The 23,704-nt window shown below is 43.7% G+C and overlaps 1 protein-coding gene across 1 annotated transcript in view; it reads left to right on the forward strand.

Moving 5' to 3' along the window:
• LOC144134878 (protein Skeletor, isoforms B/C-like) overlaps positions 1 to 23,273 on the forward strand; it is a 28,087-nt gene extending 4,814 nt beyond the window's left edge. The window contains exons 4-9 of the mRNA XM_077667688.1: positions 418 to 552; positions 3,736 to 3,814; positions 4,689 to 4,791; positions 7,718 to 7,883; positions 15,709 to 15,784; positions 22,988 to 23,273. Coding sequence (XP_077523814.1) covers positions 418 to 552; positions 3,736 to 3,814; positions 4,689 to 4,791; positions 7,718 to 7,883; positions 15,709 to 15,784; positions 22,988 to 23,180 — 752 coding nt within the window. The 3' untranslated portion in view covers positions 23,181 to 23,273. The remainder of the gene's footprint in view (positions 1 to 417; positions 553 to 3,735; positions 3,815 to 4,688; positions 4,792 to 7,717; positions 7,884 to 15,708; positions 15,785 to 22,987) is intronic.
• The last annotated feature ends 431 nt before the right edge of the window (positions 23,274 to 23,704 follow it).

Consider the following 23,704-nt stretch of genomic DNA (forward strand, 5'->3'; position numbering starts at 1 on the left):
TGCACATTTAAATGCCTCAATTGAGGTGATTAAATAAGTAGCAGCTCTGATATAACTCATGTAGCACATCAGTATTCGTCTTGATTAGGTTCAGAACTTATCAAATCTTAATGGCACGTGGATAAATAATTTTAGCATTATTTAAACTTCTACGGAGACCGCTTTGATTGAAGAAATTTTACATGTTGGTAAAAAGTACGTATTACTCATATCAGTATTCACGAAACACACTCGTTTTAGCATCATATGGAACCTTCTGGCGCCCAAGTCTGGAGCTTCGCTTTCAAATTCCGCAGGTAGCTCCCACGTTGTCTTTGTGGCCAAAATTTTCTGAATATATTCGGTAAGGAATGCAGAAAAAACACTGCTCGGGCGAACGTCTTGCTTTCTAACGCTGCCGTTCTCGCTTGTGAACAGGCCCCGTTGACGGATACCACGGGAAACGCATCGGGCAGATGTACGGCTACAGCAATGACCTCAGTGGATTCTTGTACGCCGCCAGCGACAACATCGTTATCATCACAGGACTGAACTACGATGGAAAAGAACCTGGTGCGGTCACATTTGTTTCTTTTTAAGGTGATGCATCCTGTTTTGTTAGACCCCCCCGCATTACCATGCTTTTAAATAAGTTTCGTGCCCGATCTAAATTCGCTGATTGACGTAAACCCCATCCACAGTTAGCCACCACTAAGTTTATCGGTGTCGGCTATGTTTTTTTTTATGCGTAGCCGGTAACCGCGACTACGCTTCCAGCTATATCACACTACCGAACCAACATTTTTTGGTATGCCATTGGTTCCCTGTTTTAGTTTTGTAACCATTACGTCCTAAAATGAACTACAATGTTCAAACGCGTATGCACGTCTCTGAATGTCGCGGAACGACTCAAGTTGTCATCCGGTGTCGAAAACACTTTCCTCTGTGTGTCTGATTTGGTCCTAAACTAACGACATCACCTGGGCTTAAGTTCCCTTGCCGCATTTAGCGTCTGTATGTTCCAAGCAGACGTTCTTCTGCACGGGATTGAGTGTGCTGATTTTTCTTTTTTGATTGCATAAACCCGACGTTATCTCACCAATCGATGTCAGGGCGGTGAACTACCCTCAACATACCAGGAGCATGAAAATCATTTGGTTCTCATATCAAAATGTCTTCAGGACACTTTTTCATTCGTTTTCAGTCATGCTATAACTGCTACTCTATCTTTAGAAACAACGTCTGCGTCTCGTTTTGCAGGATGCAAGCTGACCTGTTCAACGCTTTGGGTTGATTTTATTGGTTTCAATGAACTATTACGCCGAACAGAGTATAGAGGTGACAAGTATGTGGTTGCAATTACCTGCAGGATAAGTCTCAGAGAATATTTCGTGAAGCCCGCAGTAAGTCGGCTAATCATGATTTAGTGCAGAGGAGTGCGGCGCCAGCTGTAGCCTTTAGGAGTAAGCTCAGGTAAGTTCGGAGAAGAGTCGCGCCAGCTGTAGCCAATAGGAGGAGGGCGTCTCGCCAGCTGCCGCCGAGTGGAGCGACGATGTGACGATGAAAAGAAATGCGGTTGTGTGCACCTGCAGATGCCACAAAAAAAAAAGAATAAAAATGCTCGGTTTAATTATGTTAAAATCCTACCGCTGTTTTTTGAACGCACGTATCCAGTGCTTCATCCAGTAGAAGCCAAGAAAGGTTAACAACATGCAGAGAACGTTTCGCCTGACTCGGTGTCTTGTAGAAGGGAGCGCCAATAACTGCGTGTTTTACGAAACCGTTTCAGCCAATGAAGAAGAACGCGATTCGCTTTTGCCGAGCGAAATGTTTTCGATGTTTATGGCTTCTTCCATTGTTGTTGGCATCCTTCGGACTCAAGCAACTTCTTTCATTTCGGCTCAATTTTGGTGCTTGGTGGTTAACCTGGGTATGGCGTTAACTCTTCTGTATATGTGCACGTTGACTCTCCCTTTATACTGATGCCGCGCTGCTTGTCCAGGTCTTTTGTGCTCTACAGCGGCTGCTCAACCAGTTTTTCAACGTGTCGCGCTTGCTACTTTTGCTTTCCCGAAGAGAAATTATGTCGCATTGTCTGGGCTCACCTAAAATCAAACCAAGAGGACTGCTGCTTAGGAACCCATCTTCTTTGTTGCACACATACCACAGAAAGTTCCTCAATTCTCAAGCGCTGATGATGGTACTGGAGAGGCTTTTGGGACGCTGGCTAGAAAGGGGACATAAACAGAAGAAACTTAGAAACTCTTCCCCTTCAAGGCCAGAACCTATTTATGCATGAGAAGTTATTACGGCGAAAGCCTTCAATGGCTCATGCTTGCGTTCGTCCGGCCTCCCTTCCGTTGCGATCTTCAAGTCGATATACAAAAAAAAACCTTGCACACGATGGGACTCAAACTACAATCTTTCCGTTCCACAGCCGAGCGTGCTCACGACTAGGCTAATTCCTGCCAACGTATACATAGTTATTCTTCTCTAGGACGCTGGAGAGTTTGCAGAAAGGCGTCGATTCAGACGGATGCAACCAAAACGCCCTCCAGTGTCTCTAGCGTTTAAGATTCACAAACAGTTGCGTACTTATTTACCATCTTAACCACACATCAGTGATACGCAAAATCGCGCTAAATTAAGCTTTCGCCTCACCGCACTTTAGGTCAACAAAGTGTCCTCCCCCTCACTCTGAATTTTTAAAGCGGCATTATGTGGTAGTTGCTATAGCATTTTTGCAATCGAAGTGCTAACTCTGACAAATTGACACAGAGAAGACGAACAGTTAGTCGTTCTGTTCATCCTATCTGTGCTTATTTGTCGGAGCTAGTGCTTCTTTAGCAAAAAAAGTTATTCAGTTTGAAAAGTTTTTTTTTTTCAAGTTTACTTTGGCATGTGAAATGATAGCCAAACTAATTTCTACTGGAGAGCAATAAGGCCGCTTGTTCATGTCTGCCTTCCCGAGCCTGTGTGAAACTTAACAGCTCCAGGAATATAACATTCATCATATTGAACGTCCAAACTTTTGCGCGATACATCGCAGTGAGCCACGAATTGAACCAAATGACATGTTTTTTTTTTGGCAATAAAATATTTCGACATTGCTTATTCCTCGTTTATCTATTAGATCCATTTTCTTTGCGCAAGGAAACACTGATTGTTTTTAACTCAATTTTGATTTTTTATTCTGAATTTCCACCTTTCCAATAATCGGCCTAAGCGGTCAGGGAATAGGCTACGTTTATGCCTCAAGGGCGATTTGGGGAGGTGGCACATACAAGATTGCATGGCGAGTACAAGCCTGCAGTTACTGTGTCAAAGCCACAGCGTCCCAGTAAGAATGTTTGGAACCCAATGAAAAAGTCCATGCATCGATTTCGGGTGTTAAAACGCAGTATATCACAGCATATTTTCTGACTTCTCGTGTGTGTCTCAGTTATGTTAGGATTGATCAATTTGTTATTGATGGTGTCTTAATATTCTTCGAAGTTCTAGTGTTTTGTTATGTTCCAGTTCTTGCTTTCCTGAGGTTTATCTTCGCTTTCTCTTTTATTCTCAGAAACATGTTCTCCTGGCGCCCCACATGTAATCTCTGACAGCTTAAGTATAAAAATGGATTACATGAAATAAGCGTTGTGCTGTTCGTGTTTGCTTAGTGGTGTTTTATAGTTCGGTAAAGTCAGACTTAAAGGGCGAAACGTGGACATGATACGTTATGACTGCGGCACTGCATTATTTCTTCGCCCACAGCTGCACACTTCTGGGCCCAATACAGTCAGGTGCCGGTCAACGAGATGGTGGGTGACGAGCTGCCGGACGAGAATGGCAGGTTTGTAACGGCGTCTTGCAAGGCCCTTTCCTGGAGGCCGCCTTGGGTTCAATCATATTTTTACGCCTACTCAAGTAAAAAAAGCATGCAGTTTCAAACAGGGTGCAGTATTCTATGAAATACTATAAAGCTTTTGAGAAGTTCTTTTCGCATTACTGACAAACTGCACGGTCTGCATATTATTCTCTTCAGCAAGGCAAAACATCGGCCTTCGTATAAACGTTCTGATAGCGCGAAGCTCCTCTGCTGTTGTCGGCTGCTAATCTACTAGGACAGATAATTCCCTGTTAAGGTATGCGAACAAAAAAACCTTTTCACTGCTGCATATTTAAGCACGTAGAACATATAATGTTCGGAAGAATCCCTTCTGCAGGTGCCGTAAGACAGCGGAAAAAGGTGGTAATTTACAGGGAGTTCTATGCACTTGCAGGCTATGCATTTAAGACCAATACGTTGAAGACAAATAAGGAAGCCTTGAGACTTTCAGCAGTTACTAGCACGAAAACGCAGCAGCTAGTATAATTAATTATCATCTTAATGTTAGTGTTCTTCCTAAGTTAAATGTGCGCATGCTAAAACTTTCTATAAATTGGACAGAAACTACAGTGCTAGGTAGGGACTGCTATAATCTTAATTATGACTCTGCACAATCGGCTGAGGAGGGAAAGAAATTTCAGTCTCGGCGATATTGTCTGAAGCTAATTTGGTTCCCTGCTAGTGCTGCACATCATTTGTCGAAAAGGTGCGACGAGAGTTAAGCGAGGCTACATAGGCTGGCACCGGCACTTTGTAGCACGACTGTCATTCTAGGCCAGAGTACCAGCCAGTCGGAAGAGTCAACCCTGTGCCCACTGGCACCCTTTTTACCTCGCAGCAACGGCGTCCTGCCGGCGTACAAGAATGCCACGGTCCAGCTGAAGTTGCCAAAAGTGATCACAGCCTATCAATCTCTGGGAATCTTCAGCACGCAGCAAAACGTAAGGCGCACATTTTCCAGGCTAGCGAATTTTTTTATAAATATTCCTGGCATAAATTTCACCCAAAAGCAAAATCATACAAATTTCGCTTAGCCATCTCTTTTCGGTTAAGTATTCTAAACAACTCAAGAACACAGAAATAGGATGATATCCACTGAAGAAGTTTTTCACCAAGGCAGATTTAGAAAAACTATTATTTTCAAATTAAAACCCTAATGTATTTCTACCAGTATCCAGCCGTTATCAATCAAATGTGAAATGAAACATACAAATCTGTACGCACACCCCATACTTTGGTCACGTGTTTTCGTTTAGATGCTTTGTTAGACATTATTGTATCGTGATAACCAGGAAGAATTCGCTGACTCATGCTAAATTATGGACTTGGGTAATATGGACTTGAATTATTTCAATGATACTGTTTCTATTGCAATTTTTACGACCGAAAGGTGTTTGAAACTGGCTGTGAGATCATGTATGGCTTCAGGTCACCTCATAACAAATTTTGATACAGTAGCTCATTCAGAACTTTGATTCGCTGCGAGTCTAATACCAGCCTGTCGATGAAAAGTCAGCAGACAGCCCACGAAGGAAGAGAAATTCGATTCCACTTTTTATGGCTCACGTTTCATGAAGTTCATGTCGAGATTACAGCCGTCATGCGGCTTTTAAAACAAACTGACAGCATTAGGGAAAAGGTTGTTTCAAAGATACTTTTATCCGGAGTGCACGATTTCCACAGGGCCGAATCCACGCCCCGTAAAGTAGTGCTAATGCACCGCCGCGTGGCTTGGTGGTTATGGTGGTCGCCTGCTCGCACATAAGGTGCGGAATCTATCCCGGCCGTGGCGGTCGCACGTCGAGGGAGCTGAAGTGAAAGATGCCCGTGTACTGTGCGATGTCAGTGCTTGTTAAAAGACTCTAGACAAAATAAATTATCAGGGGCCCTCCACTGCGGCGTCCCTCAATGTCTGAGTCGTTTTCGGACGTTAAACATCAAAGAATGAATAAACAGTAGTGCTATGCATGTCTTATATGTTTTTGAGCTGAAGTTCTCACTTTTCAATGAAAAAGATGATTCAATGTATCCTGCATTGACTAGATTTGCAAGCCCCTTTTGATATACTCGCGTACTCCTTTACGACACGCGTTTCTCAATTCCAAGTTCTGAACAACGAGAGCATACCCACGAAGTTCGGTTTGGATGCCAGAAAATATACTTGCTATAGAAATAAAAGTTGCAGGACACATAAGCTTAGCAGCTTTGGGTGAAAAACTGTCCTCACTTACCGGGCATAAGTCTACGAACTGTTGTGCAGGACAGACAGGGCAGAGGAGGTAATGTGAGCAAAGTGCACTTCATACCGTCACATACGGCAGATGGCTCAACCGCGCCTTCAGAAAGAGAATGAAGGGTATGGCACAAGTGGTGGGCTGTGTGCTCAAATAGGTTCAACGCGTGATGTAAAGAGTGTTGGCTATGTACAAATAAATTTCACAGCAACAAGAACAAACTATTGCATAACGAGAGCCAAAATTGCTCTCCTGCCGCCGTTATTCAACTCAATTCAGCTCTTAACATTTAAGAAGATTTGTCTATAATTAGCATAGATTAGCCCAGTGACTAACGAGTAGGTTAAATACTACTTGCCGTACTTTGCCCAGCAGTACAGACCTGCTCCACAGCCAAGCTATGGCAAGCGTCCTGAAAGGCAACAAATTTTAATCAAGCCTTCGACACCAGTCTGTATCTTAGCTTCTCAGTGCTGGGCATGCGTAGATCAAATCTCGGATTAGCTGTATAAAGTTTGGGTTACGGTTCACGTCTGAAACCGACTCGGGCTATGAGGAACGCCGTATTGAAGGGCTCCTGAAATTTTGACCTCCTGGGGTTCTTTACTGTGCACTAACATCGCACAGTACATGAGCCTCTAGAATTTCGCCTCCGTCGAAATTCGGCCACCGTGGCCGAGATCGAATTTCCTTCCTTCGGGTGAGCAGCCGAGCGCCATAATAACTGAGCCACCGTGGCGACAGCTGTATGAAGTGAACAAGTCCTTAAAATGTCGTGGTCAGTGAGCATTTAAGCGGCAAACTATAACAGAGTGGGTCTCTCTCAAGTAAAATTCTCTTATCTTGTTTTAAGGCCCGGTTATCTCGTTCTTCCTCGCTCTCACAATGAATGGCGCCAAGATGTTCCCAGCTATTTGCACAAACGTGAGAAAAAGACTAGAGCTAAGATTTACGGAATTGCAAAGGATTGTCAATTCTTGTGGATACATTAAAATAAGAGTTTACCGGAGAATTATTTTTTTTTTGTAAACCTAAATGTTACATGGAGTCTTTTGGTTGCATATAGACAGGTAATATCATGTAAGCTGGTATTGGAAAGTAAGTGGTCGGTTTTATCCTGGTATGTTTACGGAGGCCAGCATGACTTATTTTTTAAAACATCATTGGACTAATTGGTGCTTTCTGAATCTAAGAAAAAAAGCAGCGCTAAAGCATGCAACCACCGAAGAAAAAATGACAACAGACAAGCGCTGACTCCAGACTTCCCATCTTCCAAAGAGAAATTTACTATTCTGGCTGTGTTATGTTCAAATAGGAAGCTTTTGCCGCTGCAGATGTGAAATCATGCCGCGCAGCGACAACAGCCAAATTAATTTTTGTTCTGAAATTTTGGTTACAATATTGGAACTAGAAGCACCCGAAACTGAATTTGAGTACGCAGCGTGCCTATTTATTTCAGATTAGAAGAGGTTTTGCTGTTTTCTCAAATTGAAATTGATCGCCGTGTTTAGGCAATTCCAATACAATGTTCGTGAACAGTAGCCTCAAGCTGTCGGGCTAACGGCAAGGTTTGTTCAATATGTGCAGTACTACTAATTTAGACTTTTCTGTCTTGACTGTGTGTTTTCCTCAGAAATACTTCGGCTACGCGTGGATTCCCCGCAACTACGAGCTTCCGAAACAGCAGGCCTTGGAGAATCCGATCTCTAGATTTGGAAACGTAAATGCAAGTGAAATAGTTCTCACCGACAGCACGACAATGAGGATAAAGAATTTCGTGAACCATGGCCATTGCCCACGTGAGTAAAGCACTACGAAGCGGGGAATTTCAAAAGAATGTGGAAAGCCTATTTTATGGGTTGAATACTACAAACAGTTTTTGTGTGGTAGCGCTTAGTGATGCTGAAATGCGAGTCTCTTTTCTTCCGTTTCGCTTCAAATATACGCTCTTGCTTCAGTACTTGAGAGAAGCCAGATGGCTTGCCTGTTGCAGCATATGTCACCGTATTCAGCTATTTATTTGCCAAGTAAATGCCAAAACCTGTCGTGATGATAGCGAAAGGTTTAAAGAAAGGTTTCTAATTTATGAAGCCATCTTCTTCAAATATAAAAAGCCGCCCTAAACCATAAGCTGTACCTACAAATAATCATTATGAACTTGCACATTCCAGGTCGGAACAAGATCGCGGAGGTTACACGCAGCGCTTTATTTTCATTTTCGTGAACTTGAAGAAAGCGTGTCTGCATATACTCCACGTTACCGAAAGCAAAATTAACAGCCATTTTGCACTTTCGTAAGCGAACTTCATTCATGACTTTTTTTTTTGTAAAACGTGCACACTGTGGCAAATCTCTCTCTGTAGTCGCATAAAACTCAAGGACGAAGCGGCTTTTGCACCTCAAAGGATTACTCCGGGCCAACAGGGTCGCCGCAAAGTGATGACATTGAAACGAATGCTCGCGGGACAACCAAAAATTCAAACAAATAAAAAATATATTATAGGGCCACTTCGAGTGCTTTCGTGTTTTGAATGCGAAAGCATTGTCTCAGCGTGTTCTCTGTGGCGAGGTTCATTAAATTTTTCTTCCTTTCTAATGACGCACTAATTCATTCGTAGAGAAGCGTAAAGAAACGTATACCTTACGTTCAGCTTTAGACGAGAAGACGAAACGCGGTTATGTAGACGATTGTTCAATAAAGGAAAAAAAAAGTTATTTAAAGCGGAAAGTTGGGATAGTCGCTGATCTTTAATTTCAAGGCACATGATAACTAGCGCTAGTTAACATGTGCCTTGAAAAAAGGGTATTTACCACGTGCTGAGCAAGAAGGTTATGTGGACGATTGACTGCGTGCTCGCCTAGCATTGTGAAGGTCCCTGGTTCAATTCTCAGCACCTTGCAATGGGAATACGTTTTTTTTAGAAATTGAAGACTTTTTTCATCCTTTCTGCAAACGTCACTATGTTCCAATTCTGACGCCGTGCACGAGCATAGTGACGTCAGTGTGAAAATTCGTGTCATGGACGCCGACAGATGCTTGTTATCGTTGTAATGGGGCATATAATGCTTTCGTATTATAAGGCGTTCCTCCGCTCTAACGGCGTTCACTGACTTTTACCGAAACTTCGTCTCCTCCGGTGTCACAAAAATGCGCAATTTTAGAGGGCCACCGCTGAGCGGATGGAATCTCGCCCATGCGTACCGTTGACGGTTCAAGGATCGCTGAGAAAATTTCACCCATTTACGACCGAAATCACGCAATCTTGAGCTTGCGCGGTGATGTGCCCTCCACTTTGCACACGCGTGGTGGCGCCGGGTCTAAGGGAGGTATTAGAACCATCTAGAAAACTCTTTCCTTTCCTGAACAATAGCGATGCGTGCCTCGACGGGAGGGCGAGAAAGAGTTGTGCAGTTAATACTGTTTGTATATACGTGCATGTCTTGGCGCAAAGTTACTTGTGGGAATGACGTGACATTTAGTGCTGTCAGTAAGGCCGTGCCGCCGTTGGAACATATAAGGACACGCCCTGCTGAAAGGTCAGGGATAAAATACAAGAAAAAAATCAAGGTGAATACAGCCTAGTCAACCAGGAATAAACTAAACGAGCACGGCATCAAGGTGAACAAAACGAAAGAAAGAAAGGAGACTGAGCATTGATATGATGTATGGAACCATAAAACTTGTACTGCAGGCTAATTGGGGTCCTAAAATTCTGGAAGTAATCCAAAAGCGTTGGTCATGTATTATGCACCAAAACCAGTGTATGGAAGCGAAAAGTGCTTTGTTGCTTTGCTACTTTTGGTGCTGTCGGCCTTTTCTCTTTCATTCGCCATAATTAGTGACTCCTTGAATTGTGAACCAGCAGACATTGCTGGCATGTGCACCATTTCCAGAATACAGCTTATGAGCCAAAATTTGGCATTTAAGGCCGGGCGCTCATGATGTTCGACACTTTCACCTATCCTCATAACTGTGTCAGAAATCATGCTTTCAAGCTGAATACTGTACTGAAAACCAAAAATAAGCACCGCAGAATTTTTTGGTCCTCACTGTTTCGCAAGAAGTTATTGTTCGCATGGCCAGCTGCTAAAACATACGCATTGAAAGCAGATTGTCCTATTTATTACCGAGATCCTCACTGAACGTCATGTGGAATACTAAATGCGTGTATGTGAACAGTGCATAACAGCATTCTTCACAACTCAGTCAGAAGCAGACACGTGCACACACATTCAGCGTAAAACTGGGAGCAATGTGCTACCCGTCGAGAGCGTGGCTAAGCTTCTATAACTTCACTACATCTAGAACTGCTACACCATTCTGTCAAAAGCCTTGTCAATCAAAGAGATCTCATCAATGAAGTTATGAATTCAATCTAAGAAAGAAGTATTTTATGAAGCTTCATGAGCACATTTGACACCTTACCTGTAAAATTACAAAGTGTAGTATATGCTAGTTAAACATAAAGCCCAGTGCTGGTATCTTTGCGCGAAAAGCTTCCAGTGTAGCCTTGCATGACTTTTCAGGAGATTAACACACTTTATATTACAATGCACTAGAGCAGAACAGTCGGTTGAGAAGCATCATGAAATATAAAGCATGATCTAAGATATCCACCTAAGGGCTGCGAAATTATGCAAAGCTCAGTCTAAGCAGTAAAATTGCTGCGGCGGAACGATGTGCACCAGATAACAGCTTATGTCAGAACATAAAGAGAGAACCTAAGACAACGCGCTCTTCAATGCATATGATAGATTTCGTCTTTTTTTTGTATGCAACGAATTGTCAGCAGCTGTCTTTCTATACACAAGGTCAAGGAACTTAGTTTTGAGTGTTCTGTGTCCGCTCGGCGTCGCTTGTTTCGACAGTGTGCGCCTGTTATATTCTGTTTAATTTACGAAGCACTCTGAACTTGCATTTTCTATGAAAGCTCATTCACATTCTTCTGTCCGTTCTTCTAAATTGCCAATTGAGCTGCACACATCAAGTGATTCAAATCTCTCTTCGGAAGTAAACGTGGCTACCATAGATAATTTGCATGTGTAACTTAGACATTAGAGATTGCTGTCTGCATTGTTTAGATAAGGACTCTGGATTCTGTGCTACAGAAATCAATAACGCTGTGGCGTTTTCCTGCCCTCGCATGGCATCAGTGGCATTACTCGTCACGTCCATGGAATATTAAGCAGAGCCCAATATTCTCCTCTTCCCATTACCTGTAGAGGTTTATCATCCTGAAGTAGAAAACTATGGCGGTGAGAGGTGGTGTATGATTGACATCACCGTCCCCAGATCTTTGCTATGCACAAATGTAACATGGTACTAGGAATATTTTGCATTCTATTGCGAGTGAAATATGGTTGCAATGACTGGGATCAGATATGCAACTCATATTAAGTTGCCGAATGTCCTGGGCACTGGGTCTGCACGGGCAGAGACTAAACAATAATAAAAATTAAACGAGACAGAGTGAACATATACCTTTGCAAAGATAGCACATCTCTAACCTTTTGCATTCTATTTCTCAGGTACTCCTTTGTTTCCCTCAAGGTCACACATAAACTTCCTAGATCATGGGGTTTATTCTTACCTTGAGCTGCATTAACACATTCTTAATTTTTACAGAAGTATTAAGTTTTCTGCTGTCAACAGAGTGCAGGTCGGCCCCATTGATGTACAGTCGTGGTCAAAAAATCTTCGGCCACAATGTCTGCTTTTGAATCTGATGCTGAGCGCTCACTGGCAAAAAGCTCGTCTTACTCAAGACCAAAAGGGCGTCGAAAGTCTGGGAGGCTGGAACAACTGTTCTTCTTGTCCTACAGAAGTTTACAGCTACACAGATGCCTTCAGTGTTGGACGGCATGGTTTAAAGAAAACCCTCTGCACTAAAGGTTCGATTAGGCGAGCACATATTTCAGGCTAGATTGTGCATGGACATCAAGCGATGAGCATTCACAATTGCCACTATGCTATCGTGGACATTTGTGCTGGACACAGCTTGGTATGCATGCTGCCAATAATTATTCACAAACTGTCACCATCACCGTTACTGTCTCTATGGACCGCAGCGGTGGCCGAGTGGATGAGCATCCGCCGCGCATGTTGGAGGTGCGGGGTTCGATTTTAAGTGCCGCCGGGTATTCACCGGTGATACAATAGGTACAAGCTTTCCCCTGGCCTGGTGTTTGGCTAGTAAAGGGTGAAATGTTTGGAAATTGGGTCTTTGACCTCACCTTGAGTAATCAAAAAATACCTTGTGTCATGGCGCCCTTTGGCCATAGTCGCTCTTGCGCCATAAAATCTATAATTATCATCACTTTCTCTATGGGTTCAGTTGCTGTGTATTGGTTGGTCGAGAGAGCCTAAAAATTACAGAATTTACCAGTACATTGCCGCTGCACCACTGTGACCGTTATAGAAGTCGAACGATCAACGTGATTTATAAAAGAGGACTGTTTCTCGTACAATTTTAAGTGAGAATATGGAGGTCAGTGAAAAGAACTTCAAGGGTTTTAACCAAAAAAAAGTATGCTCAAAATACGTCCACCTGTGACAGGCCTCCACGAATACCATCTTCCATCTTATGCTCAGCAGGAGTATCCTGAGCCGTTCCTTCCAGCACAAGGCTGCGAAACAGCTTCAAAACTTGCGCTTGCGAATTGTACTGTTAGGTTTAAACTGAAACTTAGATTAAGCGCCATCGACGTCGTTCCCGGGTATGCTTTCGTTAGACACTCTCGGTGCAATTCAGTGATGTGCTGCACAAAAAAAATACCATGTTAGAAAACTTGGCCCAAGAACTTTAGGAGTAACCCCCGGGAGAAAAGCTGAGATGGGTGCAAGCACATTTCGTGAAGTAACATGTTACGAGCGCGGACCCAGGAGGTCTTAATTTATAATTAAACAAATTTGCGGCATTTTTTCTGAAAATATTCGTCGTTCTTATGACACAAATCAAGCTCTCGCTATTAAGTTAACGTCGCTATAGAAACAATGTGCCGAATTTCCTTGTCCCTTAATGCAAAGTATAGCACAAGCCCAGCGGAATTGCAAGCGGCAGCATATAATTTATTGTAATATACAGCCTAATTATAAACATGAGTAGCTTATGGTATCGAAACTTGAGCACGAAAATCGATATCTACTTGAATCAAAACCGGTTGAGCATCGGTATATTATGCAGCTTACATCGCCGACACATTGACGTGCAAAAAACTGATACATTACTGGTCATTAACAGCGGCCGAAGTGAGTGGCAGAGAACTGCAGTGAAGATACTATTTGAAGAACTCCGTTCGGCGCATATCTTTCCCGAAACTGGCACGCAGTGGGGTAGCTTCATGACGCAGAGGAAAACGATATTCCAAAGGCGCACTCCTTGAAGCAGTTTCTTAATCTTTTCGGTTTTTGTGTGTGCTGTTGGATGCCAATAACTCCACGCTATAAATGAACGAAACTTGACAACTTTACCAGAAATATAATGTGTCGTTTTTACTGTGCCATGGCTTGCAGCTGCTCACTTTTGGTGAAGAGCCCTCAACATCACGTATTCGTTCACAGTTGTATTGCTTTTTCTTTCTTAATTTTGTTAAAATTAGGTTAGCCAGTTTTGTCTTGCTCTCTACGTCACATAAAGTGGACACAGGCATGTTATTTGTGCTATAAGTTGCAGTGTGTTTACAATTAGGAACTATTGTCGCGAGCGCCTTGACTTGGAACCGACACTTTCGAAATGTTTCACGTAAATTCAATGAGGCCGATCGCGACATCATGGCAGGAAGCCAACGAAATTGGTTGAAAGGGCGTCCTTTGAGGGGAATTCGCCGCTTCATGCCTGACTTGTATCCGATATAGCACCTTATATCTGCACATCAAACAACTGGTTGCAGACAATTACTCTAAAGATACTTGACTCCATTTTCCGATGTGACGTACCGTAGCGTTGACCCACTAGTGTGTGCACCCCCCTGCGATTGCGTGGCTGCCTCTCATTGGGTTGTTCTCACAGTCTCCATATTGCTCCTCGTTATTGCGTACCTGTGGTGGACGGGACGATGTCGGCGCAGGGCACCACCAACACCACCCTCCCAGTGCTTGCTGGTGTTCACATAGAGCCATAGTGATAGGCGCAGTGCACTTGCATACGCGCAAAGTCTGGAACGCGCTATCTACAGTTGAAGTAGACACCCTTTCCCATTCGAGAAGAGCAGCGCTACTGCCCAAGCTATGCTGAGGAAGGGGGAGCAAATGCGCAGCCCTCTCTCCTGTTTCTGTTATTACCGGGTCCATGAAAAGCCGGCGCTTGTCTCATGGCACGGCTAATAGCAGGCGCAGACGCTCACATGCCAACGACTTTCTCTCAGGGGCCGGCCGGAAACATTAGATTCCCAAATATTGAAGCCTCAATCAGGTTTCACGCTTGTCGTTTTTAGTCGCGCGTTTTCTGCCACACTTACTCCTGCCTTCTCCTCTGTGGAGAACAACGTCGACCTCGGCGACCACGTTCCCTGTAGTGTATGCACTGAGTGCTGCCTCTGCAAATTCGATAATGCATACAATAAATCATTGGTACAGAAGACTGTTGCCCATTCATAACCCTGCTCTTTAACACATGACCGCGAAGGGAAGGGCAAGAACCACGCCTTTTTGCTGACGATATTAAAGCGGACAGAGTTGTATTTATTTAAACGTCTCTTGATGAAATCCGAACAGCATCCATTTGCGACTGCAGCGACACCAGCGTGGCTGGCGACGTTACGTACCCGTTCAACTTGCGCTGAAAAACTGTTCAGCCGTCGCAGTCAACTGGCATGAAAAAAATAATTCGTTAACTGCGCTGTGCTCGGCCCATTTTGTTAGGCATTTTGAGATTTCAACCAAATCTTTAGCGTGTATGCACACTGTCGTTTGCCGTGCCACGAGATTCACTTTCTATTCTGAGCGCATTCTAATGAATGCATAGCTGAGGATATTACACTGCTGAAAGCTTTTGGTGCCCAAGTCAATTAGATTCCTCCAATTTAATAAAAATGACTGTCAAAATACCATCTTCTTAAAACCGTCGTCTTTTAAGCAACCTGCTTTGCCAAAAGCGCGGCAATGATTTTATTACATGTCTTATTACAAAAACATTTGGATACACTGAAGTTCCGGATTTTAGGGTGTGACGCGATAGCATTAGTGGGTAACGGCAGTTGCTCCGTTTCCCTGGCAGGCAAAGACGTTGTTTACTGATTATGTGAAAGACCACTCGACCCCTATATGAAGCTCCACTTTAACCAAGCGGAATGAAGCTGCATGTGTGGTCAACGGTTAGGCAGTCTGACACGCAAATTTAGCATGAGGGGTTGGTGTCCCGACTAATTACTTCAATTTTAGCGTACTTTATTTACTATGTATACCTACATGCAATAATAACTTTAGAGTGATATTGTGGCCTTCTAATCAGAACATGCACATTTCAAATCAGCGTGACATAGCCGTGTTTTCGGCCTATCCGGAGTTCTCGCTCCGACTACAACGCCAATGGATATTCTGCAGAACAGAGTCCTCCATGCTATTGCTCTAAAACAACTCCTGTTTTCTGTGCCAAGAATGTAAAAGAGCTTCAATGTTCAATGCAGATACCTACTTCGTGGCGGCGCCGACAAACGTGCCCAATCCGGAGGAGCTCACTTACCTTATCTACGATGGAAATAAGTAAGTAACGCCGTGAATTCCGCGAATATTTTTCTCGCTGTATCTTACTCCCCCTGCAATTGGTGTGGGTTCCGTTCCCGTAGTTTCGAAGAGGAATTATCAGTGATAGAAGAAAAAAAAAGAGGTAAAGAGTGCAATTACTTTCAACTCAGGTAAATTTATTTATTTCATCATTTCTGATTATTGCCACCAACAACGTACTGCTGTTTTGTCAAGATTTTGGTTTACCATTTCAAGTTTATGCAGCATGGTAAGAAATTTGTTTAAGCGTGTGACCTGGCTGTCTCTAAGAAAACATTTAGTGTTATATACGAGGCTAAGTTTGGTGTAAAACATAGGCTGTGCTTAACCATTGTTTAAAAATGCCTTACCTGTGCCATCAGCGGTGATCATATTCACGAAAACTTTCCAAACTGCCATTCCCATCTCACTCTACTCTGCCCAAACCAACTCCCCAATATTGCTCTCTTCTGCGACATTGCTAACAAAGAATAAAATTCACTATGGTATCATTCTGTGGCACCAACGTTGCACCTCTCTTATTAGTAATATAACTCGCAGCGCTAATAATACTACTGTACTACATTTGCAGCCTGACCTTTGAACCCTCATGTTACTTTAAGGAGCGATATTGTTGTTATGCAGCCAGCGCTTATGATATTCGTGTAATCACGAAATCGGATCATAAGATTGGCGCCAGAATGCACTATTCGTCGGGTTTTGTTCTGCTCACGTGCGCATGTCCAGGGAAAATTATTGTGGTGGAACCCGAATGAGCACTTACGTGACAATTGAGAAGCATGTCGCTCTTATTTGGAGTTTAAAACGACGCTTTGTGGTGTTTCCGCTCTTGTACGTTTTCGCCTCTGCGCCGTGTGAATGAAAGCATGAAATATCAACTCGCCCGGCACTTATCTTTAAAAACATTAGACTAATTTCAAGTATTCTAACCAGACAATAAGAGAGAATATTGGACTCAGTCAAATGAAAGGTTTGAAGCAAAACTTTTAAGTGCTTGTTGTAGTACGCTTCAATGACAGCGTAATTTTTTTTGTGCAAGCTGGCGACCATGAAAAGCAAAGGAAACAAAATGACAGCCGTTTTTGTAATGGTAACAAGAACAACGGCTGTGAGTACTGCTTGTGAAAACGTGATCTCCGCGACACATGAACGGGAATCAAGATAACTGTGAGATAACGCCAACACTACTAATAATAACGCTATTATTACGTGAATCAAGATAACGCTTATAGTGTCTATCGCTGATCAAGAGCCTATCCTAGTGCTATTTAAGTCGTAGTGTGCTGCATTGATGGGTGACTTAATGACCAGATTGGCAACAAGTAGTCTTGATACCAGCTAGAGGGTGACTGAGGGATTGCCTCTAGGAAATGAATCATTGTTGTTTGCAGCGCTTAAAAACACGGAAAGAAGAGAGGGACATGAAAGACGACGTCACAGGGTGCTGAACTCCACGCTTATTCTGGAAGGATATGCTCCATGAATGTCGATAGCTTCGCGAACGCATTTCAGGAGGTCATTTTGAGGGATAGAATAAAATAAATCCTTAACATCTATAGAAAGTCCGCGGAAGACTTAACCTGTATTTCCATTCAAAAACCCAATGACTTTTTCAGTGTTCTTCAACAGCTATGGATCATCAATAGAAAGCAAATTTAGTTTATCCTGCAAAGACTTTCCAAGGTAAACTGAATTTGCATTCTATTAATGATCCCTATCTGGTGAAGCACACGGAACAAATTATTGGGTTTGCGAATGAGAGTAGAGGCAAAGTCTTGCGAAAGTTTTCTATTGATGTTAGGGATTTATTTTATTCCGTCCCCAAAAATAACCTCATCATTTCTCTGTCTTTGGTCCTTGTTTTTAAACGCTGTCAACACTAATGGATCAGCACCAACTAGCCGGACAACTTGTCTTACTTAAGAAAATCATCGTGAGTTACTTGCAGAGTTTACAGAAATTATGAATATAAAAAAATTTGAAAAATGTACGCATCATAATTTGCTTATTCAGCCAACGGGAGAACAAGACTTGTACGTCGAAGAGCCAGCCCTATTGGCGAGAGCAAGCTGAAATAGACTTTATGCTGAGCGCTCTCTCTCACTAATGTCAATATGTAGAAGTCGTCGGAGAGTTGCGATGTAACAGCCATAGAATAGTAACACCCCGAATTAGCTGAAACGTGAAGTGGGAACGAAAGAAACCAGTAAGGCCCATAAACGAGTTAACGCTGAGCAGCAAAATAGGAAAATGCAGCATCTTTTGTTTTGGAACAGGTATTTGGCCTCTATCCAGGATGACGACCAAAATATTAAAACAATCAACGTTGTTACCACAAGTATCAGGAAAGGGTCCCCATAGAAGTAGGCTGCAGGATTGTTTGACAGGATACCGGTAAGCTCTTCCAGGATACGAAAGATTTGAATTAGAAACGTCCAAGAATAAAACGCTCTAACCACACATACCGAATAGAACTGTCAGAGCAACCGATGCTAATCAGTAAGCGCTACCTAATCCAAATAAGGAGTGTGTTATTGAGAGATTCACGCACAACCTTAATAATAGAGGTAGCCTGGAAGGGGAGAAGAAAAAACTTGACGTAGGCAAAATTATATGTGGTAAGAAAGAAAAAAGCAATGGCACTATGCTTGGTACAAATGACAAAAGCCCACACCAACGAAACCAAGGAGCATAGAAGATGTCTTTTTTGTAGTTTTTATCAATAGCTGATCAGTAAAAACAGAAGAAAACCAACTATATGCCGTCGTTGGCATCCCCACTCACGACCTACGCCTTTCGCGGCCGGTTCTCTGCGAACTGAGCTACGGCGACGGCTGTCCAATGTTCAGCTTTCGGTAGTACTTATGTGTAATCTAATCGACTCTCGATAGTGTTACCAGCGCCACCCTCGCCCATAGTTCGGAGGCGGTACGTCCTCTATTACCTCCAATGCTGCGTATTCCCGCGAAATTCGGAGGTCGTACGTTCGGATCCCACCTGTGGCATGTAGTTATTTTTTCTTCTGGTTTTAATAATACCTCATTGATAAAAGCTACAAAAACCGAGATCCGCTATACACCTTGGTTTCGTTGATTGCTGGCTTCCACATTTCTGTCATAACGAGCACCTCTTTCCATTCCCTTGCATTCTTGGTGCAGCTACATAATGATCCCACGCGAGCGCACGCTAAGCCTCTCGTTCGTCCTTCAGATAGCCGACACTGCTGCCAGAACTTTCTCGGAGAAGCAGGCGAATACAAGTTTTTCATCCCTCACCTCATTTTCTGGCTCCGCACTCCTCCTAAGATGGAAGCCGTTTTCCCATCAAAGACACAAGGCGCAGACACCTACGTGCACGCTGTGCGAACATTGCAGCCGCCGTAAACCATGATTCGCGTAAACCTATCTGGTTTTCACCGTCCCTCACCCATTCCGTCCTGTTATATTTTATGCGTATGGGAATGGCGGCCTATACAACCCTGCATGATCTCAGGAGTGCGGGTGAAAGGGGCTGCAGCGTTAAAATCTTGTTTGGAGGCCACCTGCGCTAAATGTATAATTGTTTCTTATCGTGTTCCGCAGTAATGCAATATGCATTTAGTGTATTTTCTCCTTCACGTCCAGTTGTATAAAAAACACGCTTCAAGGCCTCAAAGCACTTCAAAGCGAAAGACCGCTGACCATTTTAACCATGAATTTTCTGTAGATCCCGTTGTCGGCGTGCCGTGGGCACCCTGGCACCAGATTCGAGGGAGAACACAGAGGGGAACCTAAATGAACTTTTTATAAACTTTCAGTACACCAGGTCTCTGGTGCTACGTGCTGCGCTTCCGCCGGAGCAGCGCACGTGTAAACAACACCGTCCTCGTTGTCTCGTTGTGGGAAAAGCTAACGCGAGACGGGAAGGAGCAAAATTTCTGCCCTGCAGGCCGAGAGGCGCTCGCGCAGTCCTAGTGGCAATTGATAAGCAAGGCTGCAGCGCTGCCTGAGTTGCCGCGATCTGCACCAACTCTAGAACGCAGGTACTGCGGCGCCATGCGTCAGAGCAGCCTGTAACTAAGTCTAAATTTTCTTCGGTGTGTCGGTGGGCGAGCGTGATGACAGCAGCGTCTGACCGCGGCGAATGTCCGAGCGTTCGGTGTAGCACGTGTTGGCACCATCCGCTTTACTTCGGCACGTGGCGAGTGGCATACATATGTAGTGACAATGAAAGCCGGGAGAGAAAAGCTGCGAAGAAAAGGTTAGGAAAGATAAGTGGCTGAGCGACAGTCCCTAAGACTCATGTGCATCTACCAGTATCTATGAGCCGCCCTAGAATAAGATTCACTTTTCCTGCAGTGTATTTTATGCTTACGTAAACTGTCAACGACATGATAGTCTGATTTTTGTTTATTGAACCAGCGGCTTCTTACAGTTTTTTCAAATTTTTCGTTGATCGCTGGCTCTAAATTGCTTATTTTCGTCACATTTTTCTTTGCATCCCATCCTAAGAATGAATCAAACGAATTTGATTGGACTGAGAACATGTCGACGGCGAACATTGTATCGAACCTCCTTGTAGTTGTGAATACACCTTGTGCGAACAGTACAGTCGGAATTGCCGACGCTTTGCGGTAAATGTTCCCTTTAGTGTGCTGGGTTCAACAAGCCAGTGGCATATGGGCTCTCACGGACGCCATAGCAGAGAGCTCTGAATCAATTTCAGCCACCTGGTGTTCATTAACGTGCTTTGGAATCGCACAGTTGAAGGAAATCTTGCATTTCGCCTGCATTGAAACGCGGTGGTCGCGCCCTGGATTGTATTCGCGTCCATGGGCTGAGCAGCCTATAGGTCCCAACTCAACTAGCCTCCGCGAAGGGTGCCGGTCGCCAGCACGTTTTTGTTTGTTTGGCTGGTATGGAGCAACGCAAAAGAATTAATATAACAAGTGTGATGGCTATAGCAACAGAACGCAAGTCGGTGGTACCCTCGGCCGGAGAAAAAAGGTGCGCTACTGACTGAGCCAACAACGCCAAGAGAGCAATCTTTGATGAAGTATAGAAGCATTGCTGCATTTGGCTTCCGAATCCAGATTCACTTCATGCGCCGGAGTTTCATGTTACCAATCAGCTACGCGCCTGTTATGAACAGACGTCTGTAGCTCGGTGTAATTCGGCAACTCTGGTTTGAAGACACCACATCTTGGGCACCTAGTGGATCACAAAATAACTACCACAGCTTCAAGTGCTGCGCAGAGAGAGTTTGCAGGATAGAAACACAAATGGTAAACGGAGTGAGAGATTCGGGAATGGCGACACGGAGAGGTCATGTCGGTTTAGAAACGAGCCTATGAGCAAAGAGGGGTGACCATTCCGGGCGTCGAAAAAATTGCAGAAACATACCAAGCTTTTGGCATCTGCGGCATCTCGGTAGCGGTTACACGGGCCTCATCTCGGTGGATATTTAAGTTGCCCGTTCTTAACAATTATAAAAAAAACCTTTCAGAAAATTGGCCCCATCTTTTGAAAAAGATTCCTCTCGCAGCTCTCCCCGTTTATACAGCACACATTGCACTATCATGCACTGTCTTAGAAGCATTTATTTCTTTCTACCTTTTGACTGGGTTAGCCCAATTCTGTAGAAACAAGGCCGTTGACTGTCTTTTCGTGATATGTAGTAGCTCGTCATGGGGCTACCCACGCCTAACGTATTTAAGTTCGGCCAGTGAATGTGAATGAGGAAAATTCGTAATGAACAATTACGGAAGCCTGAGGAGAAAACGTATTTACTTCATGATATTTCGGCATAGTTAGCATAACGCTGAATTCTTTTCAGTTTCTATAGAAAACCGGATGCACTGGTCATAAAGAAATGTTTTGCCTACGGCATTTTGCAACAACCAAATATCGAGAACAGAAGCCAAATAAAGCTTAAATTCGTTTCTTGCCCAGCTAGCGCTAGAGGTAACGATAATTTTACAGAGTTTAAGTGGAGACATTGGCGTTGGTGCAGTGTTTTCTATTCCTCAAAAATTTTACAGGAATCGGAAGCGTACCTATATTCGAAAAAAAAACGATTGAAGGAGCACTACGTGAGGCTATATTAATAAGCTAAGGATGAAGTATGCAAAGAAATGGCAGCGTTTATGCGCCGAAGTAGCAACAGCAGTAATTTTCCTCTCTCCATGGTGTAAAGCTGGGGATTAGCAACCCAAAGTGATACGAGGGTTATGAGGGGCACCGTAGCAGAGTGCTGCGGGGACATTGGTATAGACCACCCATGGGGTTGAGTCGTTCACTGCTATCGTACATCCAGTGTGCGTTATTGCTTTCTCCTCCAATTATTGCCCCCGCTGCGAGAATCGAGCATGTGACCTTGAGAACTGCAGCTGAACGCGAATACCACTGAGCCACCTCGGCGGGCCTTTCATGGTTTGATATTGATCGCAGATACCAGTATAAAAAAGAAGTAACATTAGAGGGGTCCCTGAGAGGAATGAACAAAAAGCGCAAAAGACATTCCGTGCTGGAAAGGAGTGATTGTTAGTGGCCAAACACTCACGGGCACGGGAAGGGCAACCCACGATCGTCTATACACAAAACGTAGCTGCCGCAGTAGCTGCCCATGCATATCTCGTGGTGTGCGTTTCCGACGTGGCCTACGGAGTACCCTAAAGATAAAATGCCAAATGCGTCAGGCCGCTGAAAATGTTGGTTGCAAGGAAGAGGACGAAACTCTTTACCTCAGTTCTTTGGCATTCATTATGCTCAGCCTTGTAGCTATGCGCAGCCTTTTTTTTTTGAAACAGCGCCCATAGAAGGTTGGAATTCAGCGCCGTGTTTGTCTTCCTCACACTCCGTCCTCGTCTACGTCCGCTGTTTCAACCTAAACCTTGTAGCTAAGCTAGACACACTATGTACGAGCCCCGCCTTTATTAGTTGTCAAGGTTCACAAAAGTTTTGCTAAATATTGAAGAGAGATAACAGGCTAATTGGTTGGTTCAAAACGGTAGTACACGTCGGGGCATAGTTTGCATCTCAGGCAAGATGATTGTTCTAGACAGATATATAGGCGTGTTACGTACGTACGTAAGTTTTGCGAAATCGTTATTGATGTCTCGCACAAATATAATAAACATGTTAGAGAAAGCACACTTAACGCCCACAGCTGCGTAAGTTTTAAACTGGCGCTTCGTCCACACAGGATGGGCGAACTGGAGAGCTACAACGGCACGGACTTGACCATCCAGCTTCCGGAAGGCTGTCACTGGAGCCAATTCAAATGGTTCTCTGCCTTTTGCGTGATGGCACGCGCGCCCCTTTTGGACGTTGATATCGAGAGATCGGCGTCTCATCGAGTGCCCCTGCACAGTTCAAAACCCGTTTTTCGTTCATGATCTGGAAGAGCTTTCAACACATACAAAGAAAAGCTTCCAACGAACTCAGGAAGTCTTAGCAGGACTGTTCTCATATGTTAACTTTCGCCAAGCACTGCAGTTCTGAATAAATTCTTTTTGTGAATATGTTTCTGTGTTTCCTTTGTTACAATATTAGCTGAAAGGCTTGCTGTACGATGTGTACCAATCACAACAGCAGAACTGGGAGTGTAGCTGGCTTAAATTTTCGAGCCAGATTACGATCACTGCTGCAAAATTGAAGGCTGACTTATTCGCTCTTGGAAACTAATAAGTTGGATGAAAAATAATTAAAATTATTATGGTTAACTCTAGAAAATCATGTAAAAGATTCATCCAGATTTCTATAGCAATTATTTACTAAGAAATTCAAGCTTTCCTAAGAGGAGTTGAACTTTTGCTGTTTCCTTCATATCATTTGGAAAGACGTTAGCGCAAAAAAAACCTACAATCTGCGTTGAACAAGAATCTTAAATTAAATGTATAGAATCGACTCTTGAAGCCTA

Source organism: Amblyomma americanum, chromosome 5, assembly GCF_052857255.1.
Source record: "Amblyomma americanum isolate KBUSLIRL-KWMA chromosome 5, ASM5285725v1, whole genome shotgun sequence".
NCBI lineage: Eukaryota > Metazoa > Arthropoda > Arachnida > Ixodida > Ixodidae > Amblyomma > Amblyomma americanum.